Source organism: Emys orbicularis, chromosome 7 (assembly GCF_028017835.1).
Source record: "Emys orbicularis isolate rEmyOrb1 chromosome 7, rEmyOrb1.hap1, whole genome shotgun sequence".
NCBI classification, from domain to species: Eukaryota; Metazoa; Chordata; order Testudines; family Emydidae; genus Emys; species Emys orbicularis.
This window is the reverse complement of record NC_088689.1, coordinates 46,051,079-46,072,428: the sequence shown is the minus strand read 5'-3', so window position 1 is coordinate 46,072,428 and position 21,350 is coordinate 46,051,079. Positions and strand designations below refer to the sequence as shown.

The window sequence follows — 21,350 nt, the reverse complement described above, 5'->3', positions numbered from 1 at the left end:
TTGAGGTGTATGGTTGGTTAGTGTAATGGCTGTGAAGTTATGCAAGGAGAAGACAACTATATTCTTATAGCCAAGAAAGACAGATACAAAAAAGTCAACAGCCTCTGGAAAGCAGGAATTTATCAGCAGTTCATGAAGCAGAGCTTAATGTGGGGTTCATGGAATACTTGTCCCTTCCCCTAACCTTGCAGAACCCCCTCTCTGAATGCTTAATTGCTTTAATAGTCTGGGGTTGGAGAAGGGCAATGGCTTCTCTCCAAATCATAATTCACCCCCCCCCCCCACCACACACACACACTCTCCTAGGCCTGTAGGACATTCTGGCACAAGTTAATACGGGAGTGGGTCAGTAGTAACTCGCATTGGTCCTCCCCACTGACCAGTGGAAGGGAGCCTGAGGAATGAGGACATGGATTGTCATGTTGGATGTGACAGCATGGCTTCTGATGGAGTATTTGAGTGGCAGAAAGGTAATTTGTTTCTATGGTACAACTGGGTCTTAAATATACCCCTACAAAGACTGTTTCAAAAAGCGTGTATTAGAGATGGTTCAAACTAAAACCTCTAGTCTGAGGTTTGGATACAAGCTCTTGCCTTTAACCTATAATGCCTGAATCCAAATACCAAATTTGAATGCATTTGAATTGAAGGAAGTTTTGATTTGGATTTTGAAACTCCAAGTTTAGAAGTGCTTAGTTCCATCATGTTGGTTTGATCTATTAGAGTTATTCTGCCCTCATTTACACTGGTGTAAATCTGAATAACTCCACTCACTTCAAAAAAGTACGACTGTCAACACAAAATGTTGTTTAAACAGGTTATTTTTTTGATTCATAAACCTGTGTTAAGATGGTATTAAGAAAGAATAGAAGCTAACTTTATCATTTGACATTCAGTTCACATTGCTGGTATCAGCCATCTTGACAGAATGTACTAGCCTTCTGCACACAAAGTGGTGGAATAGATGTCCTAGAGAAGAATGCCTAAAAGGAACACAGTATCATGGGTTGTCTGCAGCTACAAATTTGATTAATGTTTTTGCTGGGCTTCAAAGCAAATGATAATGATCCTTCTTTTTCCAAGAACATGCATCTGGGCATTTGAGAGTGCATTTACTTTTTGTAAAAATAACAGGAGTACTTGTGGCACCTTAGAGACTAACAAATTTATTAGAGCATAAGCTTTCGTGGGCTACAACCCACTTCTTCGGATGCATCCGAAGAAGTGGGTTGTAGCCCACGAAAGCTTATGCTCTAATAAATTTGTTAGTCTCTAAGGTGCCACAAGTACTCCTGTTATTTTTGCGGATACAGACTAACACGGCTGCTACTCTGAAACCTTTACTTTTTGTAGCCACTATCTGAGGTAAATGTCAATTAACTTTTAGAAGATATTGGGATTGCAATGTGGGTTTTGTTATTACTGATTTACTTTTCACGTTAGCCTGTCATTACTGCTGCTGAGCAAGCACTTTTCTAAACAAGTAATTTAAATCCAAAATGTTATCATGATTTCACTGCTTCTAAATCAGTGAGTTTCAGTACTGCATAGAGATGGGTGCAAAGAATTTCCATCAGCGACAGATGGATTAATAGGAATAATTGCTACCAAATGTTCAATAGTAGCAAGAAATCAGAGTCTAGTTCTTTTGACTCAATGGCAAGGTGGAAGAAGTCAGAGGTTTGTGATAAAATCTCCTGATTATTATATTAGAGGCTGGAGTCTTGAACTGAACCTCTCATACCTGGGACTGCCTGAAGTTTCCTAAGGGATCTGATCGGAAATAGTAATGTAGGGAGGGGAAGCTGTTTACTCTATGACAACTAGAGCTGATTGAACTATTCATTATGCATATGATTCAATGTTAATTTAGCCACTTATTTGCCTATTGAAATATTCATACAGTGATGATTTTCTTTAAATATATTTGTCATTTGTAAATTTTTGCTGAATAATTAGATTAATAACTTTAAGACTATGAGAGACAAGATGGGTGAAAGAGACAAGCTTTCAGACCTGAAGAAGAGCTCTGTGTCTCTTGTCTCTCTCACCAACAGAACTTCATCCAATAAAAGATATTACCTCACTCACCTTATCTCTCTAATATCCTGGGACCAACACAGCTATAACACTCCAAACTTTCAGACTATGAGTTGTTCACAAACTGTTCACTTTGACTAGTCATTGTTTCCATTGTGTGATGGAACAGCTAAGATACATGATATAATTTCTGCTTTGATTGGCTGACGAAAACACTTTTTAAAGGATGAATAATGAATAGTAAACAACATATTTCGGTATGAATTTTCAGACAAATAATCATTTGTGCTAAAATTTGCCAAACTTTAGGATTCACAAATATTTTCATAAATGCCCAGCAGTTGTCTGAACACCTATTCATAATAAATAATACAACTCCACGAATCGTAGCAAACCAAAATTGGCATTTTTGTTTGCAAAAGTGTCCATTAATTTTTATAAACTATTTGACCAGCTCTGGTGAGAACACTTAAAACATGTTGTTATAGCAACAATGAGGTATAAGGGAGACAACTTTTACTCCAGAAAATGTATACAAATAAAATATGAGTTATTTGATGGCAACAGAATTCATTTGTAAATTTCCCTCTAAACCCAAACTTCCCTTATTTAGCTCAGCTTTTATATCTCCAGAACCAACTGAGACATCAATAAAAATCATTCTTTTAAAATTACATTTGTACAGCAGTATTCAGTATCCACTTGTTGTGTCTGCTAAATCATGGCAAGAACATACAAGAGCACATTAATAGAATCCCCATCCAGTAGTTGGGCACATTATTTGTGAATCCCATACATTAGTGCAGCTATGGAGAGGCTTGTGTCAATAAGCAGCAGCTGTACCAGGTGAAACAAAAGGGAATCTACCCCTGGGTAAGACTGTATAAGTTGTGCTAACCTTGGACTTGTCTGCATGGTGAGTTAATGTGTGGCAAGTGAGGGTGTGAATCTTCAACACACGAGTTTGCTGCACGCTATCTCACCACATGGACCCTCCTACAGCACATTAAAAGTTCTGTAGTGTTCTTTGAAATACTGCTATTTGAAATGGGAATATGGCAAAGTGCATTACAGAACTCCCAGTACGCTGTAGCAAGGTCCACGCAATCAGTTAGTGTGCAATAAGATTGTGCACTGTAGATTCACATCCTGACTTGCTGTACACTAGCTCATTGTGTAGACAGGCTCCTTGTCTCAGGTGTGAGTCACTTTTAAACATATAGCTCTTATTTTTTAATGGTATTGATATGCTGCCATGTATTTGTACCTGATTTGACAGTGCCATACTGTATATGGTTAATTCCATGTGCAGTGACTTGTTCATGTGTTTATGGTCACAAGTTTCAGTTACTACATGTGGAAATAGAGTTCAGTGTGATGAAAACCTAGGCTTTGTTGCAGTCATTTCTCCTTTCCCTTTTCATGTTTTACACTTTTATAACATGAAACCGTTTGTCAACTTCAAGCAAAAGGGTTAATAATCCAGTTACTCCCTGTAAATGATCAAGTTTCTCTACACTCTGTTGGTTCAGCACTTGACTTACTGTTTGTAAAACTGGCATTGTAAGAATATTTAGTACTTGTTACAACGACGGACTTAGCTGATATTTTTGTATCTATATTTTAATGTTGCATTTATAATATTGTAATTTTTCTTTCTAAATGAGCACTCTTACACTTAGTTGATGTAACATAGAGACTTGCAAAATTAAATAATTTACTGTATTTTTATGCTAATTACATAACTGTAATTACTACAAATTACAAACTACAGAACTGGCCAAACCAATCCCAGTAAGTGTCTTCTGCAGGAGTTCTCTCTGAAACTTGGATAACAGCCATCCAGGTATAGGAAAGCCATTTTTAAGGTGTAACACAGTGCCCCTTGGTGGATCATCATCAGTAAGAAATGAACCCAGGACTTCAGGATCTAAAAGTATGAGCCTCTACTGCCTGAGCTGAAAGATCCTGCTCTGTCAACCAAGGCTGCAGCAGACTTATCAACCTATATCTGTAGCCCAGCAACCACCATTATAGGGGGACCAAGCACCACACTGAATGGGTAGGAGTCAGATGATGTTACAGAGATAAGAAGTTTAGATACTAGGTGAAATACAAAAAGAGCAGAAGACCGTGATTGGAATTTGGATATGTCTGACATACATAAGTCAAATTGAAAAATAAAACACTATGGAACAAATTCAATGGTGATGTAAATAGTAGTGTAAATCATGTTGGGTGGAACTGGGCCAGAAAACTGTTGTAAATGGTAAATAGTGTAATCTACCAATTGGGCAAGTATTTGTGGGTAATCACTCAGTGAGGGACAGAAAGGGTGTGTGGCACAAGAAACTGATTTAAAGTAATGGTAAGTGAGCCTCTGAAGATTTGATTGTTTTGATTTGGATGCTTATCCAAACCTTTGAGGCAACCAGGCCTTAATGTAAAGATGGTTGTGTGTAAAATGTAGTATAAATAAGCCCACAGGTGGCAAATGAGGCAATACCAAATGCCTCAGGAAGATTTAAGAAATTAAGCACATCACTAGGTGAAGTTGGTTAAGCTTATCTACAAAGATGTTTCAATGTACCCAAACTTTATCCCTTTTATTTTATATCAGTTTTATGCAATGCCATAAAAAAGGAGAAATCAAAGAATGACATCACAAAATCTGGTTATACTGACCCCAAAACTGAGTTCACAGCTAGGGAGAAACACAGCTTATTTTATTAAACATTTATGTTGAGGTAGCACCTAGAGGGCACCCAAGATGCAGCTCCATTGTACAAGGCATTCATGAACACATAGAAAACGACTACCATACTCCAAAGAATTTATAGTTTAAAAAGTTCATTTGAATTGCAATTTAACCTCCGCCCACCAAAAACTCTGAAACAGTGAGTCACATTTACTTTAGCTACAGGTCAGATATACGATAGGTATTTGGGGTGAGGACCATCGAATTCTTTTAATGAAGCTAAAGGTTGTGAGGACTTCTCTCCATGCTTCCTTCTGCATCTCTTTTTTTTAAATTGCTGAAGTAGTAGGTCTGACATACATCCTTGCTATTGGTGGCAGATGGCCCCTCCTTATCCGCTCAGGCTAAGAGGGGTCTAAATTTTTTCCAAACTGTTTGGCTCATCTCTGCTAGGTTAATTTTACTTATGAATCACATTGCATGCTTTGGCACACACAACCGTTCTGTAAGTGTCATGAGGATTTGAAGTGCTATAAACAGGCTGCATGTCATGAAATTTCTATTAGAACACTCTCTAACATACACACAGATAGCTAAAAAGGGTTCATTTGAGCACTGCTTTGTTTAAGAAAATAGATCTGTGATTGATTAATTTGTAGTTAAATTTAAAAGTCATATAATCTTCATTAAGTTGAAAAATATTTCTGAGAGTTTAATAAAAACTCATTTATTAGTTTTTAATCTCTTTAAGCCATGGGGCCAAACTTGTCTTTGATATAACTCCATTCAAGTCAGTGGAGTTATGCCAGGGATGAATTTGGCCATAGTGTTTGACGCTGGTTGGGCTTCATGTGAATCTGGCTTATGTAGTGGAACTATCACTACAATTTGTGGCAGGAATAAAATGTCAGTGACAGAGAGTATTATTCTTTAGTCACGCCACGTATCTCAATGTCAGTACTCCCTTTGTAACTAACATTTCATTGCTGCCATGGACAGTATTTCAATAGTAAGAATAAAATGTTAATTAATCAGGATTATATCACAATCTGACATTTTATATGATGGATGTAAAATCCTGCTAAAACATTTCCTAAAACGTTATTTTACAATTTGTGGTAGTGAGGAGAGGACTATTAGGGTAAAAACATACCTTTTATTTATAAAAATTACAAGAGCATATTGTACTCTTGATCTTTTCTTTTTCTGTAATCTCAAAATAATTAGTGTATGAACTTCAAGTAAAATGGAAGTAGTGATTAAAAATAGGCTCAGTTTTCCCATGTAGTATATGTCTGAAGCATAAATTGAAGTTTACTTTACTAACTCATGCTGCTCATTTTGAAGGGGTGAGAGGAATAGTAACTGCAGAGGAAAGAACAGCAGTAACTGAGTTATACATTGTCATCTGTATTGCTCTATAACAGAAGACTGCATTCATGCAAGTTAATAGAAAGAAATGGTTTACATGAAAATACCCTTGACAAACAATGGAATGAAGAATGGATTCCAACCTACCCCTATAGAATTATAAAACCTTTCAGTTTTATTCAAAAAGTTGATCAGCAGGAGCACATATAGCCCTTTCATTTTAGTGTTGCTTGTATCAAAGTATTTAGTGTAATGTGTCTGTGCTTTGTCACACACACACACACACACACAGCAAAGACCCATATAATCTTACTGTAGCCAGTAGAATAACAATAGTACTAGGCTGCCCAATCAGTCCTTTAAAAGAGAGGCTTCTTTTGAAGCTTCTTTATTTTCAGTCCACAGCTTTTGTCTTTTTATACTAATTTTGAAGTGTTCTTTCTTCTGCCATTTTGGAAATTATCTATAGTCCATTTGGCTTTTTAAGGAATGTGTAACTGTCTCTGCTCCTTTTATAATGATTGCAGATAATGGTATTTCTTAAACTTCTGACTGAGCGCCTCAATACTGGATTTGGCTTCCAATAATAGAGTGTTTAAGAAGTGTTTTGAAACACATATTTAACAAGGTCCATGAAGCTTAGAGGCAGCATCAGTGGTTGCTATGAAGTACAGTATATTGGATCACAGCTCTGTCCTGGGCAAATCGCTGACTGAAAAAACACGCCAGGGCATCTAATTTTGCCCACCCAAGAGTTGAAGACCTAGAAAATGAGCAAAGTAGGACTGGAGGGGATAGAGGAATGTGATCCAAGGCTCCCCTAGATGATGACCAACTAAGAGATCAGGGTTGTGAGCATAAAATTTTGCCATTTTCTCAATGGCAAAATTTCACATAAACAATGTGAATATATTTCACATAAGCAAGTCTGTATTTCAGCTGTGAGAAATTTAGGAAGGGAAAACTGAGTATATGTCAAAGTTCTCCCTGTTCTCAGTCTGTTGTAATAAAATTATGTTACTGGGCTCTTTTCTTTATATATGCTTACATATTTGTCAGTTGTAATTGGTGGTTTTAAATTTGTAAGTACTTATTAATTAGATCAGTTTATAGTGCTTGTTACCGTAGAGGCTAGTAACTTGTGAAAGTGGGAGGTAAAACTGACGCCTAAAGGCACAAAACTGATACATACAGTCATTCAACCTTGAAATCCTACTCTGCAGTTATAAAGGAGTGTCTTTCTAACAGGATGTCATTGTGGTAGGCAATTGGGTTCACTTTGTAGGGCAGGAACTCCCCTGCAGAATAGATAGAGTTTTCAAGTTCCAAGACTGAACAATCAAAGTCAATTAATTGGACAGGTATAGATCATACTATGTCTTATTCAAAATAATATACCCTGTCCTCACATTAGGCTTTTATGATTTACGGGGAACAAATAGTAACTAGTTTGTATCTCAGTTATGTAATAAGTATTGAAGTTCCACTTCTTCCTGCATGCCTATCATGCTGTTTTTGTTACAGAACTCCCTCAGGCCTCACTTATCAGTCTGCACATAATTCTGTTAGAGTTCATCTTTCAATGGTATAGGCTGCTTACCCTTCTTTTCTCAGGAAGATCCTTTAGGGACGATCCAGAGTTTATATACTGTCTGATATATACCCCCAAACTGATCTGAAATGCAGTACTTCCAACATGCTAATGCAACTGAAGTGTTAATTGTAAGCAATTTTATTTGTTTAGTCATATTCTTAATGATTTGAGGTACATATTCTTAATGATCTGAGGTACAAACAAATTCTTAATGATCTGACCCTCATGATGTGTGGTAGGAGACACTGTGCAAGCACAGTATAGTTTATTGTTTGAAAGTCTTTCCTAAGGTTTTCTACAATTAATTTATATTTGCTGTAGTATATTTTTACTTGCCATTTCTTTGATAATATTTGCTTGTGCTCAGTAGCTAATACACAACTTTTACTTAGTTGAATTATTTCTAGAGTTGGGTGAATAGTTAAAACATAAGAATGGTCATACTGGGTCAGACCAATGATCCATCTAGTTCAGTATCCTGTCTTTGACAGTGGCCAGTGCGAGATGCTTTAGAGAGAATGAACAGAACAGGGCAATTTTGAGTGATCCATCCGCTGTCATCCAGTCCCAGCTTTTGGAGGCTTAGGGACACCTGGAGCATGGGCTTGCATCCATGACCATATTAGCTAGTAGCCATTAATGGACTTATTCTCCATTAGCTTATCTAATTATTTTTTGAACCCAGTTATACTTTTGGCCTTCACACCATCCCCAGCAATGAATTCCACAGGTTGACTGTGCGTAGTGTGAAGAAGTACTTCCCTTTGTTTTAAACCTGCTGCCTATTAATTTCATTGGGTGCCCCGGGCTCTTCTGTTATGTGAAGGAGTAAATGATACTTCCTTATTCACTTTTTCCATACCATTCATGATTATATAGACCTCTATCATTAGGGCTCCGTGTCTGTCATGGCAGTCGCAGAAGTCAGAGTTTCCGTGACTTCTTGAGACCTCCGTGACTTCTGCAGTGGCCGGTGTGGCTGACCGCAGGGCCTCCCAAGTAGCCGACCTTGGGGCCAGTGGCTCAGGCAGACCTGGCGACAGCTACACCGGCTGCTGCTGGAGCGGCTCTGCAGCCAGCCACTTGGGTAGCCCCACAGTCAGCCGCACCAGCCGCTGCTCTGGTGGCCCCAGGCAGCTGGTCCCAGGGACTGCCCGAGCAGCGGCCAATACAGCTGGCCCTGGGCCCCAGCTCTGTACTCCCATTGGCCAGGAACAGCGGCCAATGGGAGCTGCGGGGGCGGTGCCTACAAGCGAGACCAGCACGCGGAGCCTCCTGGCCCCACCCCACCTAGGTGCCGGAACTGCTGGCCACTTCCAGGGTGCAGCACGGAGCCAGGACAGGAAGGGAGCCTGCCTTAGCCCTGCTGTGCCGCTGACTGGGAGCCGCCCGAGGTAAGCCCATGCCCCAACCCCCCGCCCCAGCCTTAAGCCCCCCCACACCCAGAGCCACCTCATGTACCCCAAACCCCTCATCCCCGACCCCACCCCAGAACCCGCACCCCTGCTTCGGCAGTTCGGGTGGCTTTTTTTTGCTTGGGGCAGCAAAAATGGTAGTGACGGCCCCGCCTCCTGCACTCCAAATCCTTCGGTCCCACCCCCCAGCCTGGAGCCCCCTCCTGCACTCCAAACCCCTTGTCCCCAGCCCCACCCCAGTGCCCACACTCCCAGCCCAGAGCCCGGACCCCCTTCCACACCCTAACCCCCTGCCTCAACCCACAGCCCCCTCCCACACACCAAATCCCTCGGTCCCACCCCCCAGCCTAGACCCCCGTCCTGCACCCCAAACCCCTCATCCCCGGCCCCACACCAAAACCCACACCCCCAGCCCAGAGCCTGGACCCCCTTCCACAGCCTAACCCCCTGCCGCAACCCACAGCCCTCTCACACACACACCAAATCCGTCGGACCCACCCCCCAGGTCTGAGCCCCCTCCCACACACCAATCCCCTCATCCCCAGCCCCGCCCCAGAGCCTGCACCCCCAGCCAGAGCCCTCACCCCCACACACACACCCCAACCCTCTACCCTAGCCCTGAACCCCCTCCCACACTCCAAACCCCTTGGACCCACCCCCACCACATTAATTTTGTTATTGACACATCACCTTCATATTGGTCACATAACAAAATTTATTCCATGCATGAACGTTAAAATTTAGAGGGAACATTGATGCCTGAGCAGCGGTCCCCTAGCATTCTGTTAGCTTTTTTGACTGCCACTGCACACTGAGTGGATATTTTCTGGGAATTATGTTATTTGACAATCAAATATATTTGAAAAAAATCAGAATTCACAGAATAATATCCACTGAATACTTTATTCAACCAGTCTTAATTATTTCTTTGAGTTAATTAGAAAAATGGCAGAAAACAGAAAATACAACTATTGCTTGTAAGAAACAGTATTGCATATATGTGGAAACAGTTGGGCTGGATAAACTGGACAAACCTCAAAAGGTTTATAGTTCAGAATTAGTTTAGTTCAATATCTAAAAACAGATGCTTTTGCACTTTGCCCAGAACTTTTAATTCCTGACTTCAATATACCATAGTACCTTTCCTTTTCCCCACCCTCCATCAATCTGAGTTTTGCTTTGGAGTGAAACCCAGCTGCTTTTTACCTTCCTCCATCATTCCCTCCACATCATTAAGGGGCAGCAGGATGGCCTCCTCTCTCCTCCTGCTTGTTTGCGTAAGGGTGAGCTGATAGGCAATCTCAGCACCAATCTCATGGAGCTGCCCTCTGAGGTGCTGCTTTTACAACAAAATCTAGACATGCTCCTTTCTTTCCTGCATCTTCTACAGCATTGGCTCTTTGAAATGCAAAGAGATTTGATATCTCTAAGTGCCTAACAAAATGTTGTGAAATCCCTGTTTTCACATGAGAAATAGGATTTGGGATTTCAGGTTCAGGCCCAGTGTAATCTGTGCCATCTAAATGAGTGTTAAAAGGCAAATGTAGCAACAGGACCCAGAGAAGAATTTAGGGTCCAGCTGCCTGAATGGCCATCTGCCCCTGAGAAGACTTGTCCATGGAGATGTCTTATAATGTGGTAGAAAACTTCTTTTCCTTGGGATGTAAACATTAACCTTATATATGTAATGATCAAGTGGTCACAAACATGCAGCAACACATGACAATGTAAGGAGTCATGTTAGATTAAATTCCAGTCCTTTTCTTTACTTTGTTCCAAGCTGAACATGACATTTTACAGGGATGAAGTTTAAGAGAAATTTCTATATCAGGAATTTATACCAGGCAAGTACAGAATGGTCTGAACTAAAACACCGGATCTGAACACTCCCAAACTTTGGATGAGTTCAGATCCGGATCTGAACTTTATGGGTTGGGCCTTGTTGTGCAGGAAAGGCAGATGAGACACCACCATCTCTTGGACTTTCATAACTGCATTGATCTTTTTAAAAAGTTGTTAAACACATGTACCAGAAACATGGATACCAAATACAAAAAACAAGGAAGAATAATAATCTTTACTACTGTATAGTGATCCAGTCAATCTTTCCAATCTCCAGGCCACACATAACAGACATCAGAAAGGTATGCTATTTGAATGATAAGATACTTACGTAAACAAGCTAGTGAAAGGGAGTCAATCAAGAGATGCTTGAAAGTGTTATAAGTTTGAGATTAGATTTTTCTATAATATGTCCAAAAAATTAATGTACATTTGTACATATAATGTTTTTGAAGTAAATCTAATGTAACTCATATGATGTAATGAGAAACTGAAGCTGAATTCAAATTAGGACTCTATTCTCTTCCCCTATCATGTTATTGGTGAGATCCCTGTATCTGGAAAAATACCACATTGTTGTCTGAAATAAACTAATATGTTAATAGGTATAAGTACTGTATAGCTTGTAGCCTCTATTATTTGTTGTAATTATGTGTTCCAAAAACAATCAACTGTTTATTCTTTCAACTGCCAGTTTAATTTGCCTAAGGTATCTCTCTGCTTAGGACAATAAGCCATCTGTTTTGTTGTTAAACAGCCTTCTGGTTGTCAAGTTTTTGTTATGATAAACTGTAATCTTGCCTTGCAGGTGGTACTGTGAAGGAAAGGAGCTTGAAAACTCACCAGACATTCACATTATCCAGTCAGGAGATCTGCACTCATTGATTATAGTTGAAGCTTTTGAAGAAGACACTGGACGTTATTCTTGCTTTGCTTCAAACATCTATGGGACAGACTCAACTTCTGCAGAGATATACATAGAAGGTAACATTACAAATCTTTGCAAAATGAAACTGATCATAAATCTTTAAAAATAGAAATATGTGTTTTATGTACTAGCACTAAATTTACTGGTTTGCTGCACAGCTGACTAGCGGAAAGTCAACAATTCCAGTCTATTAATACATTTTATCATTTTCTCTCTGAAAGTTCTTTTATATAGGTATTCTTATTGCTCTTTAAATACATTTTTACTAAGCCTTGAGCCTGCAACGAACTCAGATCCAGGACCTCTTGCAGATCTCATTGTAAGATCAGGGACTAAAAGTGCTGAGATTGTGATACCTCTCTATAGTTCTTTTCTGTAGCTCCTCTAGAAAAAAGAAAACTCAACCTATGTGTCTAATTCCCCATCAATCTGTTTTTCTCGCACTTGTTGCACAAACATTTGAGGAATATGATAGTTCTGGCAATAATTATTATTTCAACATGGAAAACTGAAATATAGCCTGAGATTCACCTGTTATCCCCAACCTGTAGCTGTATACAAACAAGTCCAACACATACTTTGATCCTTATATCTGCATATAATATGTACTGTAAATGAAACTGAATGTATTTGTTTTCTCAGATTTAAGGCTCTTTCTCTCATATTTTCCATCCTTATGTTCCAAAAACAACGCATTTAGCTAAAAGTGGGTTCTGTCTATCACGGCTGGGTTTTTACACTGGACCCATTATCATAGTAGCCGGAGTGCCTCACAAATTTTAAAAGAAATTCAGAGGATCTTGGTTTCTCTCTCTCTTTCCAGACTCTAAGCAGAAGGATTTTTTATTTTATATTTTTGTTAAGAGTGTGTGTTTATTGTGAGTTATATGACCTAACTTAGTTTGGCACTATTCCCCTCCTAACTGGTCAGTAGCTGTTGGTGCCAAAAACTATTAACTGGCTAAACACTGGCTGTAACACTACTACCAAGAATAAAGAAATCTCAGTACTAGGTAACTCTTGTATTTTAGCTCATGTAGGGCAAAATTACCTTCTACACTTTTCCATTTACACTTTTGCTTGGTTTCAGTCTTGTCAGCCACATTTTGGATAAAAATGGGAAAACAAAATAAAATTGTGCAAAAATAATGCAGTTTAATATTTGTGGTTGCACGGGAGAGAACAGGGAGGCTTGCAACTAAGCAGACAGTGACCCTTTATTGGGTCCTGATTGGTTAAAGATGTCTCACCTTGGGATCTACATCTTTGTGTAGATAGAATGAGGGTCACCTAGCTAGAGCCTTTTCATTGTTTATGGGAATGAAGAGGAACCTCTTTGTTGCATTTGTAAACTTAATTGCTCTTCAGTTGATTCAGGCCCTGAATTAACAAAGGACTCTTATAAGCTTAGTTTCTTTTTAATGGCTCATCCCAACGCTTTTCTCAACTCTGTCCTAAGGGTCAAAGACAAAGTTTAAGCCTTGTTACCCTAATTTCATTTATGATTTCAGTCTCATAAAATGTAATAGAATAACAACATTATTCAATTTTTTCAGTCATTTTAATTGTAAACATATATTTCCATCGGTGTATTCTCTTATTTTTATATAATGGAAAGACAGTTTTCAAGTTTTCAGTTATTTATCTTACTACTTCAAATAAACTGCCTGCATGGCTTATTGATGACCTAGCAAGTTTTACAACTAATCCTGTCATGACATTATTTTATGGTTAGTCAGCTTCCATGGGTTGTTCTTAAGCAACATCTAATTCTGTGCAACCTTCAGATACACTTTGTTAATTTAAATTGTTTATGGATTTCATGCAAATGACCATAAAAGACAAATTTAAGCAGCCAGACAACCTTCTCCTGACTTAGGAAAAAGCTAATAGGAAATCATTACATTTTTAAAAATTGCTCTGGAATGGGAATATTGATTTTAATATACGTTTTGTTATCTATGTGGAGTAAAGTTTTTCCTTGTATCTATTTGATTCCAAAATTCAATATTTAAATTGTAAGAGTGTTTATGGGATATATATATATATATATATATATATATATATATATATATATATATATATATATATATATATATATATATATATATATATATATATATGTACCTTCTACTTGGTTTGGCAATGTAATATTACATTGCCAAACCTAGCAAAACCTGCTGTAGTTCTATTTTCTTTTTTCTATTTTGTACATACTACTGTATTTAGGGTCAAATTTGTGAGATCCTTACTCGTGCTAATGAGTATCTTACACCATGACCACTCCCATTAAACTCAATGAGACTGTTTGTTGAGGAAGGTACTACTCAATATAAAGGTATCACAAACCATCCTTTAATGATATTCTCTCTCTGTTTCTGCAATTTGCCAATGAAGAGACAAATCATGAGAAGTGCTGAATACCTGCAATACCCACTTAAAACAATGGGAGTTGTGGGTACTCAGCAGGTGCTTTCTACCTCTCCAGATTTGGGTCACAATCTGCTTTTATAAAAGACTACTGGAATTGGATAGGAGACACTGCTAAGTGAAGACATTCACTACTAGGCACCTCAAAGAAAAAAAAACAGATTCTGAGCACAGGGAAAGCAGAGTCAGATATTGTCTTGAATACCAGGCCACTGGCAAATGGAGCTATGATTTCTCTTACCAAAACAGTGCTGAACGGGCAGTGGCTGGAGGAGGAACCAATAACCCAAAGAATACTAGATGTGGTTACAGGTCCCTGATGTTTTTGTGCTAGTAATACCAAATGTCTAAGTATAAGCGCTTATTTGACCACACAATACTTCCAAAGACATATGCCACAGAGCATAGAACAGTCAAAAGATTTAGATATTAGTGACATTTTAAGGAGGAATTGTGGGGCATCCAGCCAGACAGTCACTTTAGATGATGTTTTCTTCACTTGAATCCATCCCATTTCAAATCTGTATTGGCCCAAGATTTATCATTAGTAGTGTTGCATTTAATTCAGGATACAGTGTTGCTTTTAATTCAGTATACTGCATTACTTCATTTTTACTGCACATAATCTTTTGGTTTGTTTTAACTTTATAATCCTAATTTTAAAAGTCTATATAAGAAATCCTAATAATGGAGGTTTGCATACTTACTAGACAAATTGCTGAAAATTTTGATTCCATGTGAAATGTTTTTGCCCTTCCATAGGTGCCTCCTCTTCTGAATCTGAAGGTGAAATTAGCACAGAAGAAATGGATCAGTAAGTGTTGCTTGCGTTAAGATATTCCAAAAATTTTACTGTAAAAAAAAAAAGTAGGGTGTGTGATTAAGTTTTTAAAATATGTTTAACCTCTAAAATATAAAATGGGAGAATTTGTGGTTGTTTAAGTGAGCAGTTTCCCTTCTTCAAAGTGTTAGGTGCACAGATCCTCAGTGTGGGTCACCACCTGTTTTTAACCATAAAGTACAGAATCAAAAGTTGACTGGATGCTTGACAAGAGACTACCCCCCACCTTCCAGGGACCCCCCTCAGTTTCAAGATGCTTCCAAAGCTAGCTCCTCTGGACTCTGAAACAAAAAAACCAATCTCTCGTTCTGCATCAGCACCTTGCAAAAATAATACTCAACAAGAAAAATTTAACTACTGCAGAGAACTGTAACCGTAAGTTTCAAAGATCTCCCTCCTATCCCTTCAAAGAAGGGGAAAATTGTCAGGTAAACAACCACAAATTCTCCAATTCTAAGTCCATAGATCCTCAGTGTGTGATTTTCTCAACAGTGACAAAATTCCTAGGGAAGGAACAAAATAATGTCACTGAGAGAAAGGATTCCCCTAATCTATGAAATCACTGCAGCATGCAAGACTTGCCAATCAACATCTGCATCAGCTGAATACTGAGTATTTCTTGTAAAACTTGGTAAATGTATAAAGGGATGACCATGTTGTAGCTTTACAGATTTTATCATAAGAGACCTCCCTTTCTCATCTCATGATGCCACCACCACTTGTACTAAGTGAGCTCTGGTGCCCTTTGGAGGTTTGAATTGTTTTGCTCTGTATGCATCAGCAATGCACCAGCATATCCACTGTGAGATTGATGATTCTGATGCCTTAATACTTTTTTTTTTTTTTTTATGAAATAAGACCAGTAAGGCTGTTTTTCTTATGCAGTTCTTTTCAGACAAAACTTTAAAGCTCTCCTTACATTCAGCTAATGCCATAGCTTCTCCTTTGGATGAGACGGATGTGGACAAAAAGAAGGCAATGAGATCTCTTGTACTTAATGAAAAATCAAACCTACTTTTGGAATAAAGGTGGGATCCATTTTCAAAACCACCTTATCTTTGTGAAACTTGCAGCAGGATGGATCAACTGACAAAGCTCCCTACTCTGACACCCTTCTTGCCAAAGTGATAGCGATCAAAAAGGTCATTTTGATAGTCAAGTAATACAATGAAACTCATTTCATAGGTTCAAAGGGCGCCTGCATTAAGGTATCGAGCAGCACAATGTTCAAATCCCAAGACAAAGCTCTCTGCGCCTTAGGGAGATGCAATAGCTGAACTACTGTAATGAAGCGCTGAGATTGTTGAAGATGACTCTTTCAGAAATTTACTATGTATCTATGCTGTTGCAACATTTGGATCAGTGACTGAGTCACTTGAGCGGGCCCCTCCTTGGGGACTCGGATTAGAATGTTGCCCAGGAAGGGGCATACCTATATCCTCTTCTGCCTGCGAGGGTTCATTATAAAGTGAAATTATGAACATAAGCTAAAATTATGACTGAAATGTGTTTATCAGACTAGTCTGGGGAGTGGGTAAACCTGTTCCTCAAAGACAAAGGACAAGCTGATGCCTCTAGCCAGGTGTCATCAAAGTTGATTGGCAGTCACTTGTCAAGAGGCCATTCTTTGGCAATGAAGAGGGACAGGAATAGGTTAAGCTGCATTTTAACAAACAACATGGAACCTCTTTCACCACAAGACTCCGTGTCTCCGTCCTCACAGTGGGAAGGAACTTTATCTAGGGATAACTCCAGGAAAATGCAGGAACTCTGCTGAACTAGTGAGGCATTATGTCCAGTGTTGGAATTTGCATTGCAGGAAGATTTGTTTCTCCCCTTTCAGACTTAGCCTTGGGCCATTTGCTTTTGCAGTAGTCCTGCCTTCTGTATTTAGAGGAGTAGTCATGAAAAGGATATGTAGACCGTAATAAGACCAGCTATTCTTTCCCCCAGATTTGGAGTTAAGAGGGTTCTGTAAGGTCTTTTTTAATTTATCGGAGGATTCCACCATCATTTTGTCAAACGACGCCCCACATAAGCAACTTCCTGAATATTTTGAAGCCCCTAACATGATTTCAGCCAGTATATTACCTTTCCAGGCTCGTAATGAGAGGTGCCATCTGGTCACCACACCAGAGGCCAAGGTATGTGCTGAAAACATCAAAGCATCCCTGGTTGCATCAACTTTGAATGCTGAAACCATTGAGATTTTCTTTAACTCCAAACCTAACTGCAATGATTTCTTAGCCTTTTTTGACAGTTTGGCTGCCAAATTGTCAGTCAAAGCCAGTACTGCTCTTGCAAAATGTATTGCTGCAGCAGAAGACCATAGAGAGGAACATGTAGCCTCAAATGACTCAGGTTGGCTTGGTTCATGAATCTTCCTCAAATTTTGGAATTGACATGAAGCTAGAGCTGAGCAAATAATTGATTTTTCAGCTTGGTAACTAAACTAACTTTTTTGTTTGTTTAGTTTCTGCTTTGGGTGTTTTTTAAACCCTCTATTTCTGTTGTTCTTGTTTGTTTTTTAAATAAGTCTAGCTGAATTTCAAAATGAAATGTCATTTCAAAACAAAAAGTCAAAACATTTTGTTTCAAAAATGTTGAAATAAAACATTCAGACTTTTTTTTAAATCATTTGTTTTGGCTGAAACTATTAACTGAATTTGACCAATCAACTGCATTTTTTTGGCAAATAAAATTATTTGAAAAATTTTGCTCTGCTCTACCAAAAGCCCTACATGAAATCAGGAGAGTTCCACCAGTCTTCAAGTTTCATAATGAAAGTTATGCACAGCACTAGCAATGGCTTTTCTAAGGGTCTCATTCCTAACAGTTCTTCTCTTTTGCAAGATTATTAGAGGATGCCTCCAGGTGTGTCAACTATTTTCCTGCTCTTAAAGAGATGGGAAAACATCACCTGATTGTTGTCTCCAGCTTGCTTGCTTCAGTTAGATTTTGAAGCCATGTACTGCAGTCCTGTATTTCTTGGTAAAGAGAATGCTGCTCTGAGTTAGTAGCTAGATGTCCCCAAAGAACAGGCTTATGTTGGATTAGATGTAGGATAACCAGAATTTCCTTTTCTTGCTACTTAGCTTCCAGCTGTCATCACATGAACTTGAATACTCTATATTTAAAGGAAATGAATACTACATCATCTGCTAAAAACGTAACAACTCTCACCTTTGCAAATGAGAAACCAATGTTTCCTGAAGCTGTATACTCAGTTTGCAGCAGTGTTTTTTCAGACTCTTGAGACTGGCTTCCCTGGGAAGGTTCTGATACCTTCCAGAGGAGGCGCACATATGGCCCAAAGAAAATGAAAAAGAAGATTGTCTCTTTGTTTTAATCATTTTTACTTAGCACTAAAAATAAAACAGAACCAGCTATCCTATTCAGCTGAATTATAAATGGAAATGACATAGCAGAAATAAAAAAAAAAAATTACATCTGTAAAATGTGCTACCAAAATTCTTAGTATTTTTGTCAAAGTGAAGCTATTCCTGCTGTTCTTTTTTAAGAACCAGATTATTTATTCTGTGTCATAGTAGACAACAACATTTCTGTTAGACTCTGAGGGCCAGATCCTCACATGTGCCTAAGGAGCATTGAGTACAATTGAGGAAGGAATGTTATGCATCCCTTGTTCCTAAAGTTGGCTCTGTGCTGGTCCAATCCCCCACTATAGACTGGAGCAGTTTTAGAGTCGCAACACTGGTTAATCCATGCTGGGTTTTATAATATCCTGTAAAACTAAATCAGCCACCTGAGAAGTATATGGCAAACTTATGCAGCAAAATTATTAGCTCCACATATATATTCCCACGTGAATTGACTTTATCACATTGATTTAGATGAGACCTAAAGTTAATACTAAAATGAAGTTTTTATAGTATTGTAATACTGTGTATATTATGGAAGCCTAGGTAATCAGAGAGAACATCTATGCAATACTATCCTCTACTCATAAAAGCACACTGCTCATTTTTAGAAAAAATTGTTTGTTTGTTTAAATATTTCACAGAGTCCAAAAACCAACTGACGTCTCTTTGAATGCACCATCTCCTGCTACTAACACTACAACCACTCATCAAGAGACACCAAAGGTGCCATCTACTGTGGGTCAGCCAGTTTATCAGGTACAGGAAATAATATTCTATATGATCTATTTAAGAAAAATCTTTTTTTAAAATATATACATTTTATACAACTCAATTTTTACACATGATGTGCCTGTCTGATAGACATAGCTCTGAACCTCATGATGATACGTGGTTGCATGCACACATAGATGTCATGACAGCTAGCTAACCATATAACATATGGCAGAGAGAGTGGAGCCTCTTGCTCCCAGAGCATAGGCATCGGAAGCGCCGGGAAAGTGGTGGGTTTCGGAGCCAGAGCCCAAACGTCTAAACAGCCTTTTTTAGCTCCATAACGCGAGACCGAGTCTGTAGAGCTGGGGTCTGAGATTTGCTGTCATGGGTTTTTAACTGCAGCATAGTCATACCCTATGACTACGAGGCAGTGAGCAAAAGGAGCAGCTGCACCATCTCAGCCAGTAGAGGGAATCCATGCACACTCTACCAGGTCAGACATTCCATGTAGTAAAGGGCAGTTGCATATGTAGGTCAGTTCATTAGTGTCTTCACATTACAGACTGATTTGTTCACATTCAGTAGTGACAGACATAACATGTAATGTAGCCTCTTTTTTCCTGATGGGACTCATTGCAATTAATTTTAATTCAGTGAAGCTGCTATGATTTGTGTTAAAGTGGTTTCTATAATGTTTTTATTTAGCATATTATTTTATATTTTAATATTCCTGTTTAGAGTTTTCTAATTTATCTTAGCTTATCATTCTTCTCCTTTGTGAAGGAAGGCAGAATATTTGCCTTTAAGAGTAAACTATTTCCCTCTGTAAAGGAAACCGCTAGCCATAAGCAGATATGACTGAATTCTTGATGAGCAACTTCCTTAAAATGTTATGTTGAAGCCTATTTGCCTACTCTTTGCCAAGAGTGTAAATGAGCTATTTATTCGCCTGGACTTTACTGTACATATAGTTAGTGGTGTATTGTATTGTACCTATATACTATTTAGGAAAGGTATGAAATACACTGGCAAAAATTATTTGTACAACAAATTTTTACTATATTTTATGGCTTGATGGGCTAACAAAATAGTGCACCAAATTCAGCTCTCACTTATATTAGGGTATAGTTGAATTAACTCCTTTAAAGCAGAGTTACTGTGGATGTACACCACTGTAACTGAGAGCTGAATTTCTTCCAGGAAGTTAAATGTAAATAATGGCAATTACACAATGGAATTGTGGTAGCAATAGCACAAATTAAAGATATCCATTTAACTGGACATCTTAGGTCCATTAGGAAGGAGTAAAATGGATAATAGCAAAGGTGTTAGACACAGTAGTTACAAGCCCTCCTTTGTTAAATTCTCTACACTTTAATTATCTTTTCCATTTTCTTATGTGAAATCATATAGATGAGGCATGCTCTCAAGAGACAAAGTGCTGTCTATCAGTTCTGATTGACAAGGGAACAGGCGTTTCATTCTGTGACACTATACCAGTACAGAGAGGAGGATTTTTCTAAGGATATTCAAACTAGTTTTCACTCACCCATCTTTTCTTGGAAAATAATCTCTTACCATTTCCCCCCCCTATGGATTCTCAGGACTTAATTGCTCATCAGCTTTTTTCTCCAACAGACTTTGAGGGCCACATTTTCAGAAGTGGCCTTTCATTTTGTACTTTTATACTTGCATTAAACAAAAATTGAGTAGTTAGGTGTGCAAATGTCCAGTTTGCAAACAAAATGCAGAAATTGTGCTCCCATGGTTGCATACGCAATTTACTTCAGCAAAATTAGAGGCCATCTGAAAATGTGCTATCAAAATAAGATTAGCTTGTGATTTCTGTAAGTCATTTTCACCTCAGAGGCTCAGTTTAGTTAACCAAAGGCTCTCCATCATAGTTATTAGCACATCTCACTTACAAAAACTGAAAGGTTTATACATCTGCATAAGAAGTCTGTATATAGTAGCAAGTTACTGTGAAACAATTAGCCATCTTGGGCCAGATTTGGGCACTCAAAGATGCAGGTAGTTTCCACGTGGGATTTACAAAAGCCCACCTAATGCCTGTATCTTTAAGCACTTGAATAC

The 21,350-nt window shown here is 38.5% G+C and overlaps 1 protein-coding gene across 1 annotated transcript in view; it reads left to right on the top strand.

Annotated features, from left to right (window-relative positions):
* The window catches only part of MYPN (myopalladin), an 89,679-nt gene that overhangs the window by 3,155 nt on the left and 65,174 nt on the right, over nt 1-21,350 (top strand). Inside the window, exons 2-4 of the mRNA XM_065408198.1 lie at nt 11,769-11,944; nt 15,081-15,132; nt 19,184-19,298. Coding sequence (XP_065264270.1) covers nt 11,769-11,944; nt 15,081-15,132; nt 19,184-19,298 — 343 coding nt within the window. The remainder of the gene's footprint in view (nt 1-11,768; nt 11,945-15,080; nt 15,133-19,183; nt 19,299-21,350) is intronic.